The sequence below is a fragment of the Carica papaya genome, unplaced genomic scaffold (assembly GCF_054855325.1).
Source record: "Carica papaya isolate Zhongbai unplaced genomic scaffold, ASM5485532v1 h2tg000022l, whole genome shotgun sequence".
NCBI lineage: Eukaryota > Viridiplantae > Streptophyta > Magnoliopsida > Brassicales > Caricaceae > Carica > Carica papaya.
Window position 1 is genome coordinate 166,461 of NW_028277153.1, and position 13,128 is coordinate 179,588.

General features: G+C 33.4%; 1 protein-coding gene across 1 annotated transcript; it reads right to left on the reverse strand.

Moving 5' to 3' along the window:
* Positions 1 to 3,511: 3,511 nt before the first annotated feature.
* Positions 3,512 to 6,804, reverse strand: LOC148239682 (agamous-like MADS-box protein AGL80). The gene is made up of 2 exons (XM_088212211.1): positions 6,621 to 6,804; positions 3,512 to 4,197 (listed from the first exon to the last, which is right to left on the reverse strand). The coding sequence occupies exons 1-2, from the start codon at positions 6,746 to 6,748 to the stop codon at positions 3,831 to 3,833; spliced, it is 495 nt and encodes a 164-aa protein (XP_088068337.1). The 5' UTR covers positions 6,749 to 6,804; the 3' UTR covers positions 3,512 to 3,830.
* Positions 6,805 to 13,128: the final 6,324 nt, after the last annotated feature.

The following is a 13,128-nucleotide window of genomic DNA, read 5'->3' on the forward strand; positions in this document are numbered from 1 at the left end:
CAAAACGCTTGCTCCAATTCTCACAATCTATAAGTTGTTTTAGATGTGTTATGTAGAGTAGACTATTTTATGGTTGCTTATGTCACTTTTTATATGATGCTCTTGTTTCATACTCTAAGGTCTCATGTATTTTAGATGATGCTAGTGGATGGTTTTGGCATATAGGCATAACTTATGGCTGGTTTTGTGAATCTGCGCATTATTGTTAAGAGCTATATTACTTCTCAAAAAAAATATTAATTCTAAAAAATAAAAATAAAATTTAGGATTTAAATCTCTATAGTGACAATTCATACATTTAATTAATTAGTTAGCACGATCTCCTAAAGATAATATATGAGAATGTACAATTTGAATCCAAAATTTTTTATAAAGAGAGGAAATACTATACATATTGTTAAGGAACGATTAGTGTAATTTAATTTTAAAATATAATAATTAAAGTAATATATATGATTACTTTTGTATTGACTTATGTAATAGCCAAAAAACTCCTAAAGAAATCAAAGATATATTTCCTGCCAATTTTATGCAATAATAATATAAAGGTGTTGTCTCCCTTTAATAAAAAAAATGATACTAGTATAGTTTTAAAATATATGCTAACTGAACCTCAACAATCCATATTTGCCTATAAGATAATTAACTTTTTTTAAAAAAAATTGAAATAAAATTTATCAACTGTAATTAACCACTATAAACACAACGAGAAGTACCGTCAACAATACATCCGACAACTGCAACAAAGATTGAGAAAACAAGAAGAAGGCAAAGTCATGTTCAAAAAACAATTAGAAGGAAACACCCCATCATCCATTACTGATTCCAACCTTTAAGATAATTACAATATGCTATAGATTGCATGCTGGTGTGCATATAAATAACAGAAAACAGTTAAAGAGTATATATTTGTGTGTATACATATAAAGCAATACTTATTCTATTTGCTATTTAGACAACATTGCTATTACATCACAATAATATGACATATTTAGAAAATTAAACAAGATACTATCCAAACTGCATAAAGGAGCTAGTTGCAAGTGTACACATATACTTCTCATCAATGCTCTAAATTGGTAGTGTATATGTGACTATAATTTCTTTGTCTTTTAAAATATAGAGAACAAAGATAGATTATTCTATATATCTATAAGTTAATATAACCTGAAATAAATCGAACGAAATAATTAAACAACATATCTATAATTTTAGCATATTTTTCATGATACACGCATAATATTCATATTAATAAAAATATTAATTATTTGAGATATTTCGATTAGATAGAGGTTTTCTTTGAGGAAAATATTATTCCTTAATGCCATTATCCTAAATTTTAATTTAAAGATTGGAAGAGCGTATCCATATGTATTAAATTCTATACAAAAATCTCATTTGAAATCTAAATAAATTTGAGCAGCTAGTTAGCTTAATCTTCCTCCTATCTGGACTGAATTTCTACGTATACTACATCAACAATGCTTATTTCATCGCTCCATTTTGTAAAAAAAAATAGAAAAGGAAAGAAGAGAAAAGGGCATTATGATAGCTTAAAATTACATTGAGAGTGTAGGGGGAAGAGAGAAATTAAAGAACGAAGAGTTATAATAGTACAAGAGATATAAAATATTAAAGAGAAGATTAATCTGAAGAAAATCCTAACGCAAAGAAATCCAAGTACATTTGTGCATGCGACTCGATGACTACGACTATGATGATGACAGTTACAACTATTATTATGACTACAACTATTGAGACAACGACTACGACGACTAAAAAACTGAGAACATATCTTTGTAGTGGAATGTAATTGGTTATTTAAAGCACATCTCCAACAACAATCCAAAAAATTTAAAATTAAATATCATAATACTCGATTCCTAAGGGCACTAGATCATATCAGTCAATTATTTAGGTTGTTTTTATTTGTGAATGGGACCATCATTTGTACATGTTCCTCGTATGCTCAATGAGGTTGCTGCTGTGCTTGCAGGTTCATCCCGTCAACGAACCACGTCTGTAGTTGCTGCAACTTTTCACAGGATGATCCTCCCTGATCTTAGTGAATGTCTGACCCCTACAACCCTCCATCACTCCTGCGACTGTGGCCTCCTAAGGTTGAGGTAACTTCCAGAGTGTTTCAATACTCTATTTTATTTCTTTGAGGTTTTGTTCCATGAGCCAACCCAGATAATTTAAGATCAATGAGGTTGAGTTGGTGGAGGGGCTTCCCGATAAGATCTTGGAACATGATATGCGCAAGATCTTTATTTTCCTTGCACTATTTCTTCAATTGATCAGTTGCCTTGGTGATCCTTCGGCGTAAGACGCTCTCTTGATTCACCATCTTCTTGTTTTGCTCTATCTCGAGCATCCTTATTACATCTATCTTCATTTTTTAAAAAGTACTTCTATTGTGTCTTATGAATTTTTGAAACTGTTATCGCAAAAGTATAAATTTGTTTTGAATAAGTGATCCCACTAATAAAGGTTAAATACTGGTAATTATTCTTAAGAATTAATTGCAACATCATACTACTGATACTACAGTAACATACTATAATATTAAAAAAATTTTGAATTAGTAATTTATGTCACTGGAGTTAAATATGGTATTGTTTTATGTCAGTAACATTTTCTTTAATAGCAAGAGACTTTATATAATTGATTTTTGAGTATTTATATGTGTAAAAGAAATTCAAAATACTAATTGCTAAAATTGTTTGAAATTAGCCGTCAAAAATATTTTTCTGTATTTATTATTCTATATGATTGTATATATTTAAATATGTATATGTATATGTATATATTATACATTTCTTCTTGCGTAAAGTACTAATTAGCTATTCACAGATTGTTGAGTTCGAGAATTATTTATTTCAGTTATTTTCTATATTCTGAACATAATAATTGCATCACGAAATTCTATTTATTATCATCAGGGATTCTCCAATATATTTGAGTTATTTAAAATATTGCATGTTTTGACTAAAATAAAATTTTTAGAATTATATTTAAATTTCATATTAATCACAATATTAACTGTTTTAGATATTCGGATTATATCGGAATTTTCTTTGAGGAAAATATTATTCCTCAATGCCATTATCCCAAATTTTAATTCTATGATCTGAAGAACGCATCATATTTATTAAATTCTATACAAAACTTTCATTTGAAATCTAAATAAATTTGAGTATCTAGCGAGTTTAATCTTCCTCCTAACTAAACTGAATTTCTACATATAGTGCATCAACAATGTTTCTGCACTCTCTGAATTGAGTATAAAAAAAAGAAAAGAAAGAAGAGAAAAGGGCATTCTGATAGCATAAATTTATATTGAGCACGCATATATTTTAACAAATAGTAGTACAGCCACGTCAAGCTGGGAAAAGGGAGAAATTAAAGAATGAAGAGTAGCACTAGCACAGAAAATTTAAATTATTGAGGTGAAGATTAATTTAAAGAAAATCATAACACAAAGTAATCTAAGTACATGAATGTATGTGACCCGACGACTATGTCTGTGAGGATGACAGTTACAACTATTATGATGACTACAACTATTTAGACGATGACTATGACGACTAAGAAACTAACAACATATCTCTATGGTGGAATTTAATTTGTTATTTAAAGTACATCCTCAATAACACCCAAAAAAATTCAAAATCAGATATCATAATTCTCAATTTCTAAGAGTAATTAAACACACTGGACCATACCAATCCATTATTCTGGCAGTGTCTGCACTGTAGAATCCTCTTCGATTTGATGAAAGTCTCATCAGGACCCTTCATCACTCCTTTGTCTATTGCCTCCTGAGGCTAAGGTGACTTGCTGAGTGTTTCCATGCTCTTTTGGATTTCTTTGAGGTGTTGTTCGATGAGCCAACCCAAATCGTATAGATTAATAAAGTTGAGTTGGTAGAGGGACTTCCTAGTAGGACTTTGGAACATGATATCCGTTATCTCATTTTCTTGAGTATCATTGCGCTTCTTCTTCAGTTGGTCGATTGCTTTAGTGATCCTCTGGTACAGGAAGCTCTCCTGATTCACCATCTTCTTGCTCTGCTCCATCTCGGGCATCCTCTTAAAGTCAGCAAGCACATTTTGGGCTCCTAGAGGGGAAGGCCAAACATCTGGTTGCGAGTCATAAGGGCTATAAATGATTGTACAGGCTTTATGTAACGGTCTCGGAAATTCAATAGCAAATACTTATAATAATCTGAGTGCGGAAGTGAAATAAAAGATTTAGCTTAACATCCCTTACACAATAACTTAAAAGTACTATACAAAATCACGAAATAAGTTCTCTGAAAAAAATACGAGAAATAAGAAAAATTGAGGAAACTAAAAAGCATCTAGCATCTACTCGCAGTCTTCTTGTGGATCGGGCTTGGGAACCAGGTTCTCTTGATCTGAAATAGTTAAATAAGGAATGAGCTACACTAGCCCAGTAAGGACATCACACTATATCACCATCACAGAAGCAAAGGTTGGTAGAAAATCAAAACAACCAATGGAGCAGTTGATTTAAACCATTACATTTACTTACAATAAAATCATTTACCCTTTTTCTTACCATCGGGGAATTGATGGAAACAAATTTTAGAAGCAGTAATATTATACAGATCACAATTTCATGCATAATCAGTAACATAAAACATATCATAAATCCGTATTCATTAACAATAAGTGATTATCACCGTTTCTCATTTTCACCAGCCTACTAGTATCCATGGGGATCCATAAGGGTGTCCTCGCTACACGTGAACCATTCTCCTTAACAATCTTAATTGCAGGGCCATCCCCATACCCCGTCCAGTATGAGTTCCAAGACATTAAACCTCAATACCTCGTCCGGTATGAGGGTGAAGCTGGCCGTCCCCATACCCCGTCCGATATAAGCGCTAATTGACCAAGTCTCCATACCCCATCCGGTATGAGACTACGTTCACGGTAGGGTTCCCTATGAACCCAGTCCGTCCACCATCTCCCAGGATATCTAGTGAGGCTGTCACCTTATCTGTTTTCCCTTAGTCCCCGTTACCAAGTTAAACATAATCACATAAACAATAAACATGCACCCGGTAATACAATCATATCTTAAATTCCAAAATCACACAGTGGTCAAGTAAGACAGTAATACATGCATTTAAAACCATAGAATAGATAAAGCAGATACCATAATGCATTTAATTTGTAAAATAAATCAAGCAGGAATCGACAGAGAATAATGTCCAGTTCTGGCTCCATTAGCAACCTTAATTAATTATGCATATTTATCTAACCTGTACAAAAGACCGCATTATTATTTATTCAAACTTCACATCTATGATAGGAAATAGGGTGAGGGGTCCTTTCTTAATTTGACACCGAAAAGCTAAATGGTTATTGCGCCTATGGGCAGTCCCTGGGTTCCCTAAATTTTTCTTCGGGAACTAAAACATACTTACGGTACTTACAAATGTCCCAAATAACCCAAAATCAGTCCCAGGGCCTACTCGACAAATTTTTGAAATCCGGCACGGTGGCTTCGCCGTGCTCCGGCGACGGCGCCATCGCCCGCAGCGGCGATCAGCCTCGGGTTGGCTATTTTTGGTTTATTCGGCTGAATTCAGCCAAACTTGCATCGGTTCTTGTGAGAAAACACACTTAGGGCCCTCGGTGGGCCAAAAAAATGTAAAAAACTGAAACTCACCTACAGTGTGGCATTCCGGTGCAGTGGATCCTCCGGCTCACGTTGCAGTTGGGTGTTTTGCTCCGGTCAACCTATAGAGGAGGAAATGATGATCACAATGATGAAAAAATCACATCGAACGGGAATCAGGAAGGCCCTCATCGGAGGCAAAAACTAAAACACCCCGCTGCGGTGCCGCTGAGCTTCAACGGCATTTTTCGGCCAATTGGCCAATTTGTTCACTTCGATTTGGCCGTGGGTAGTTTTGAAATCAAATTCTGAGTAAAAGGTAGAATGTTTACCTCATCTGGCGGTCAAAAATTGCTCTAGTGTGAAGGCGGGTGGTGACTGCGCTGTTTTCTCCGACGAGGGGCTCTAGCAGCTAGGGTTAGGGTTTAGGTGCGAATGGAGTTATTTATACCCATCCACTTTTGATCTGGGCCGTCCATCACTTTTAATCTAGACCATCCGATCGTGATTAAATAGGGAGTGAATCTGGACCGTTCATCGCAATTTAATCTGGGTCGTTTGTGCGCACAGGAATGGATCTCAACCGTTCGATCCTGCGCATGTGGATCACCAATGCGGCTCCCCCCGCGTGGCCTCCAGCGTTAGTGTCTTTGCCACCTGGCGCGTCCTGGTTGGTCAGGACTGCTGACCGGGCAGCTGACATGGCGTAACTTTTCTAAATTGTGTTTTGACCCCGTTTTCTGATTTTTCTTTCAAAAATACCCCCAGAACTAAAATTTTCATCCTTCTTCCCCAAAAATTTTTTCATATTAAATCCTCAATTATTTTTTTACCCTTTTTATTATTATTATTACTATTATTTTCATTTAATAAAATTAAAATAAAATAAATTTAATTCAATTCAATTAATACATATTTATATTTATATAGAAATAATAAAAATAAAAAAAATAATTGGGTGTTACACTTTGACATCGCAAAGAGTGCTAAGTTCACTCATTTTCTTCATTAGCCCCTTCTTCCTTTTCTTGAATGTGGCTTTTCTTGCAGAGTTGTTAGTGATATAAGCAAGCTTAACCTTCTTTCTAGTCATGGTATTTTGTCATGTGTGCCCAAGGGGCGGGAGGGGGTATATATAAAATGACACAATGGTTGAGTAGCCATTAGCAAGGAATGGGGGCGAAGTGTTTTAATATAGAAGAATATACCATGTAAGGTGTAACACCCAATAAAATTTTTTTATTTTTTTTTATTTTTTAATATAATTGTTTATTTATTTAATTTGTTTTAATTTATTTAAAAAAAGGGTTAAAATTTGTTAAGGATTAATTTGAAAATAATTTTGGGGAAAAAGGGTGAAAATTTGGGTTATGGGGGTATTTTTTAAAGAAAAATCAGAAAACGGAGGTCAAAACACAATTTATAAAAGTTACGCCACGTCAAATGCCCGGTCAACAGCCCCGACCAACCAGGACGCGACAGGTGGCAGAGACGCTAACGTGGGAGGCCAAGCGGGGCCACATGGGCAATCCGCATGTGCGTGATCGAATGGTTGAGATCCATTCCCGCACGCACGGAAAGCCTAGATTGAAAACACGCAGGGACGGCCCAGATTGCATTGCGCATGACGGCTCAGATTGCATCGCGTACGGATGGCCCATATTGAATCGTGATGAACGGTCGAGATTCACTCTCTATTTAATCACGATCGGACAGTCCAGATCAAAAGCGATGGACGACCCAGATCAAAAGCGGATGGGTGTAAATAACTCCATTCGCACTCAAACCCTAACCCTAACTGCCAGAGCCCCTCGTCGAGGAAGACAGCCCAACCGTCGGGAGCCGACCGCTACCACCCGCCGCCTCACCGGAGAGCCCCACCGCTGATGAGTTTTAGTTTTTTATGTTTTTTTAGCCCACCGAGGGCCCTAAGTGTGTTTTCTCGCAGGAATTGATGCAAGTTTTGCTGAATTCGACCAAAAATGGCCGAAAATAGCCAATCCGAGGCGGGTCACCACCACAGCCATCGGCGCCATCGCCGAAGCACGGTAGAGCCGCCGTGCTGGATTTACAAAATTGGCCGAGTAGGCCCTGGGACTGATTTTTGGGTTTATTTGGGACATTTGTAGGTACCTTTAGCGCGTTCCAGTTCCTGAAGGAAAATTTAGGGAACCAAGGGACCGCCCGTAGGTGCAGTAACCATTTAGTTTTCAGCGTCGAATCAGGTAAAGACCCCTCACCCTATTTTCTATCATAGATGTGAAGTTTGAATAAATTTGTACAAGTTAGATAAATATGCATAATTAATTATGGATTGCTGTGGATTTATGTGGATTCCTTTTGTAAAGGCATGATGGTATCTGGTTTAGAGTTTTAAATGCATGTACTACTGTCTTACTTGATCACTGTGTGATTTTGGGATTTAAGATATGATTGTATTACCAGGTGCATGTTCACTGTTTATGTGATTATGTTTAATTTGGTAACGGAGATTAAGGAGAAACAAGAAGGAGATGTGATCTAATAAACAGATAAGGTGACAGTCTCACTAGATATCCTAGGAGATGGTGGACGGACCGAGTTCAATGGGAACCCTACTGTGAACGTTGTCTCATACCGGACGGGGTATGGGGATGGCCGACTTCACCCTCATACCGGATGGGGTATTGAGGTTTAATGTCTTGGCGCTCATATCGAACGGGGTATGGAGACGGCCCTGGAATTGAGATTGTTAAGGGAAAGAGTTCACGTGTAGCGGAGACACCCCCTATGGATCCCCATGGATACTAGTAGGCTGGTGAAACGAGAAATGGTGATGATTAGTTATTGTTAATGAATATGAATTTATGATATGTCCTATGTTACTGATTGTGCATGAAGTTATGATCTGTATGATGTTATTGTCTTTATAGGTTGTTTTCACAGATTCCCCAATGGTAAAAAAAAGAGTAAATGGTTTTACTTTTAATGAATGTATTGGTTTAAAATTTAGTGCTCCATTGGTTGTTTTTTATTTTCTACCAACCTTTGCTTCTGTGCCGGCACTATAGTGTGATGTCCTTACTGGGCTAGTGTAACTCACCCCTTATTTAACCATTTCAGATCAGGAGGACCTAGTTCTCGAGCCCGAGCCCGATCCGCAAGAAGGCTGCTAGTAGATGTTTAGTACTTTTAAGTTATCGTGTAAGGGATGTTAACCTTAACCTTTATTTCACTTCCGCACTCAAATTATTATATGCATTTCCTTTTAAATTTCTGGGGCCGTTACATAAGGTAAGATGTGGTGTATTCTAAAACTGCAAGTGGAATGTCCAAATTATCTCCAAAAATATTATGTCTTTAATAGGGGATATGGAAAAATCTTTTGATTTAAGGTAATGTAATTAAAAAAATATAATCAGTAAATTGTTGCAAGGCTGTACTTATATAAAATTATTCTATTGTGGCCATCTCTTTTAATTAAAAGCTATTGCTTCACTGTAATGCACGCATCTACCTACTCTCTCTACATTATTCCCAGCATGCATTCACACTTGAAGTCAATTATACATGGCAACCACACTCACAAATATTATATCTTAACCATCAATTAATATGGTCATCACCTTCTAATCCAACTAAATTGTATGTCTTGATGTCATACAGTTACTGCCATTTTATTTTTTAATTCTTTTTAAAAAAAAATACAAAAACCATAGATATATATTTTTTTCTAAATCAGAGTTCATGTTACATACTAATAATAATTTAAATTTATACTTTTAAAAGTCAATGGTATTAGTTAGAAAGTTGTTGAACTAATTGTTGAACTTAAAAAAATACAACAGATTAATATACCATTACTTTGTAAATTAATAGGGGATTTTGTGACATTAAAATGTTTTTTTTTTTAATCTGTTAATGTTTATATTTATGATAAATGTGAGAAATGTATTTGATTAAATTAGAATTATCTCTTGTTTTGTACTTTGAGTCCTCGTTATTACTCTATCAAATCTAAATAAAAATAATAGTTTTTTTTTAATGCTAAATTTCTAAAATATACTGGTTTTTACCCTCTCATGTCTTTTCTCTACTTTTACTAGTTTGATCATTATATTGTTTATATGATTTTTATTCAACTAAATTGGCGTATATATTTCACAACACAAGAACAAATATTAATCGCAATATATATCTATGTATATATATCATAACTAAGTTTTTATGGTATTAGAATACTGTTGGAGTGTAATTAGTAATTATATTTTGCATGGAAAATTTTGAAATCTTACAAATTAAAGTTTGCATGTCGAGCAAATTAACTATAAACCAAGTATGGGCCAGATGTTTATTGTCTGATCGAATTGATATATACATATATATATATATACATGTAATATATAAGGTAGCGATAGAAGGAATACATGTTGAGGTAGGTAAATATATATTGAGATGTTTGTATATGCGTATTGAAGGGTGAGCATCTAAATTTTTATGATGTATAGGTAAATATCAATAGAAAGAAAAATATCAACTAGAAAAACACAACTTTTGATGGTCTTGTTGTATCATGTCATATAATTAATTTTTTTCTTTGTGAATTATATAATCATATATATTGAAATTATAATGAATTATGTAACATATATATATAATTAATTTACATATAGATCAATTAAAAAAAAATTATTATAATTAAACTAATTAGCTCCCTAATTATTTAATGAATCCTTTGGCATAGTAACCTAGTTTCCTTCAATATAGATATGGGAATAAATTATTTCTAATTGTATACTATACATATGGTTTGATGCACTAAAATATTTTGTGTGTGTATATATTTTCTTCTATATATAATTAAAGATTTAAATAAAAGATTCTTCACCCAGTATTCAATATTCAAAAAAGTGTAAGACATATATATATATATATACCTGTATATATAGCTGCTCTCCTTTTTACCGCCTGCCGAACTCAACTTTTAAGGAGATTCATTTTTGAATTGATAATGTGGATTTGGAACTCAAGCCCACAATCTGATGAACAAGTTACAGAAATATTTATTTTTATATATACAATAAATTAGCCGCATGCAAGGAAGCGGACTCATAAACACTTCCTCGATTACCATCATCGTACGACAATTATATATGCGCATCTTTTCTTTTGACTCTCTTTATGCATATATATATATATAAGACTTGCTCTCTAGCTAATTATAATGATTTGCAAAAATTTCATATGTAATCTTGTATTTTTTTTTATACTCTTCTAATATGGACACAATAATAATCAGTTCCCAAGTCACAACAAGTTTTAAAGTAACCAAAGAACTACCTAGTATCTTCTTCGATCTTCACAAGGCCCGCAAATCAAAATTAACAATACACATATACACATGCAAGAACATATTACATTTCATTCTCTATATCTATATTAAGATCTTGTACAAGTAGACAAGAAAAGTTAAATATATACACTGATAATTTTCATAATCCTCCTATAGCCATAACTACCACCAATCCCCTTCATTTTCTTTTCTTCAAAGAAAAAACTCCATGTATTAGATCCTTGATGCAAGCTTGATGCCACGTTAATTCACCAGCTCAGTGAACCTGTTATAACCATAGACAACTCTAAATATCTACTCATTCTCTTAGGTATAAGTTAGAAATCAAAGAAAATGACCATATTCAACATGCTCATTAATTTACCCTCTATATTAGCTTTAATTGTCTCCTATAAGAAAAAGTAAAAACTTGAAAAGTGTCAAATTGAGCATCATGTGTAACTTAACAGTGATTCAATACAAATAGTAGAATTAGTGTAAACTAGCATTGTATGAGTTCTAATGGTACCTATGCATACACACTAAATAGCCTCGTTCATTAACTAATTAGAACCAATGTTACAGCATCGTAAACCCATCCAGAGGGTTAAAGAAATAGTCAAAACTAAACAAAAATCCTCCTATTCAATTTGATACTCCTCACTCCTTAGCAACTATCATCTCCTGATTCACCACTAGGCCAAAATCCTAGGTAAAGCTATCATAAAAGCTCTATTACTCACCAAAATCACCAATACTTGTCTTCTGAAGGTCTGGATCCAATTAAGTGTGGATGCTTTCGAGATTCTTTACTTACTTAGGTTTATTAATTCACCAAGTTATTGAAGTCTCTAAGCTTGAAGTTGAGTTTAACTATAAGTGAAATCATCTTTAATAGTTTTAATGTCAAGACTGTTGATATTTTTTAAATTTATTTCTTACTTAGCTTATCAATTCACCACACTGAAGAGAAAGTTGTGTAAGGAGGTCATTTAGCCCCTTCATGCCTACTATAGCTAGTTATTTCGGTTTTCTACTAGTAGCTTTAACTATAACCTCAGCTCTATTTATTGGTCTAAGCAAGATACGGCTTTTTTGAAATTAAGTGAATGAATAGTTTATTATTTTTATTTTTATTAAATTAAATTAAATTAAATTAAAACCTTATAAATTAAATATTGAAAAATTAAACTAAAATTCTAATATAAATTAAAATAAATTAAAAAATAAAAATAATAAAATTTGGGTGTTACAGTATTCCATAAAGATAAAATCAAATATATAATTGCTCTAATAATCATATTCTATGTACTACATACCAAATGAAATAATTAATTATTATGGAGTTCAGAAAAAATCACCATGTGCCTACATTATATGTATAATTATTATGAAATCTTGTGCATGTGTAATTAAATTTTCTTTGGTAACAATAAAGTTTTGGAGTGTAAAGTTTGCAGAAGAAATTAAAAGATGAAGAAAACCAGCATTGATTTTAAGGATGATCACATATTTTTCTTATAAATAAAATTTATTTTTGCGAATTAGAAAAAAATGAATATTGACATTAATGCATAAAAGCAAATAAAAAACAATATATCTATGGTTTTTGTTTCTTTTTTAAAAAAGTAAAAAATAAAATGTTGGAAGGTGTAGGAGATCAAGACACATAATTAAGTTTGATTTGGAAGGAGGTGGCCACATTAGTTGATGATTAAGAGTAATATCTGTGAGTGTGTATAAGATAAGGAGGTGTGTATGGTTGCCATGTATGATTAATTTCAAGTGTGAATGCATGCTGGGATAATGCAAGAGAGAGTAGGTATATAAGTGCATTACAATGAATCAATAACTTGTAATTAAAAGGGAGGATTGGATGATTTTAGATAAGTGTAGCCTTTCAATATTTTACTAATTAAATTTTGTGAATTACACTCCTTAAATGACAAGATTTTCCCATATCCCCTATTAAAGGCATAACATTTTTGGAGATAATTTGAACATTTACCTTGCAATTTTAAAATGCACCACATCTTACCTTACATTGTATATTCTACTATATTAAAATGCTCCACTTCCCATTCCTTACTAATAACTATTCAATGTTTGTCTCATTCTATATATACACTCTCTTGCTCCTTGGATAGACACGACAAAACACC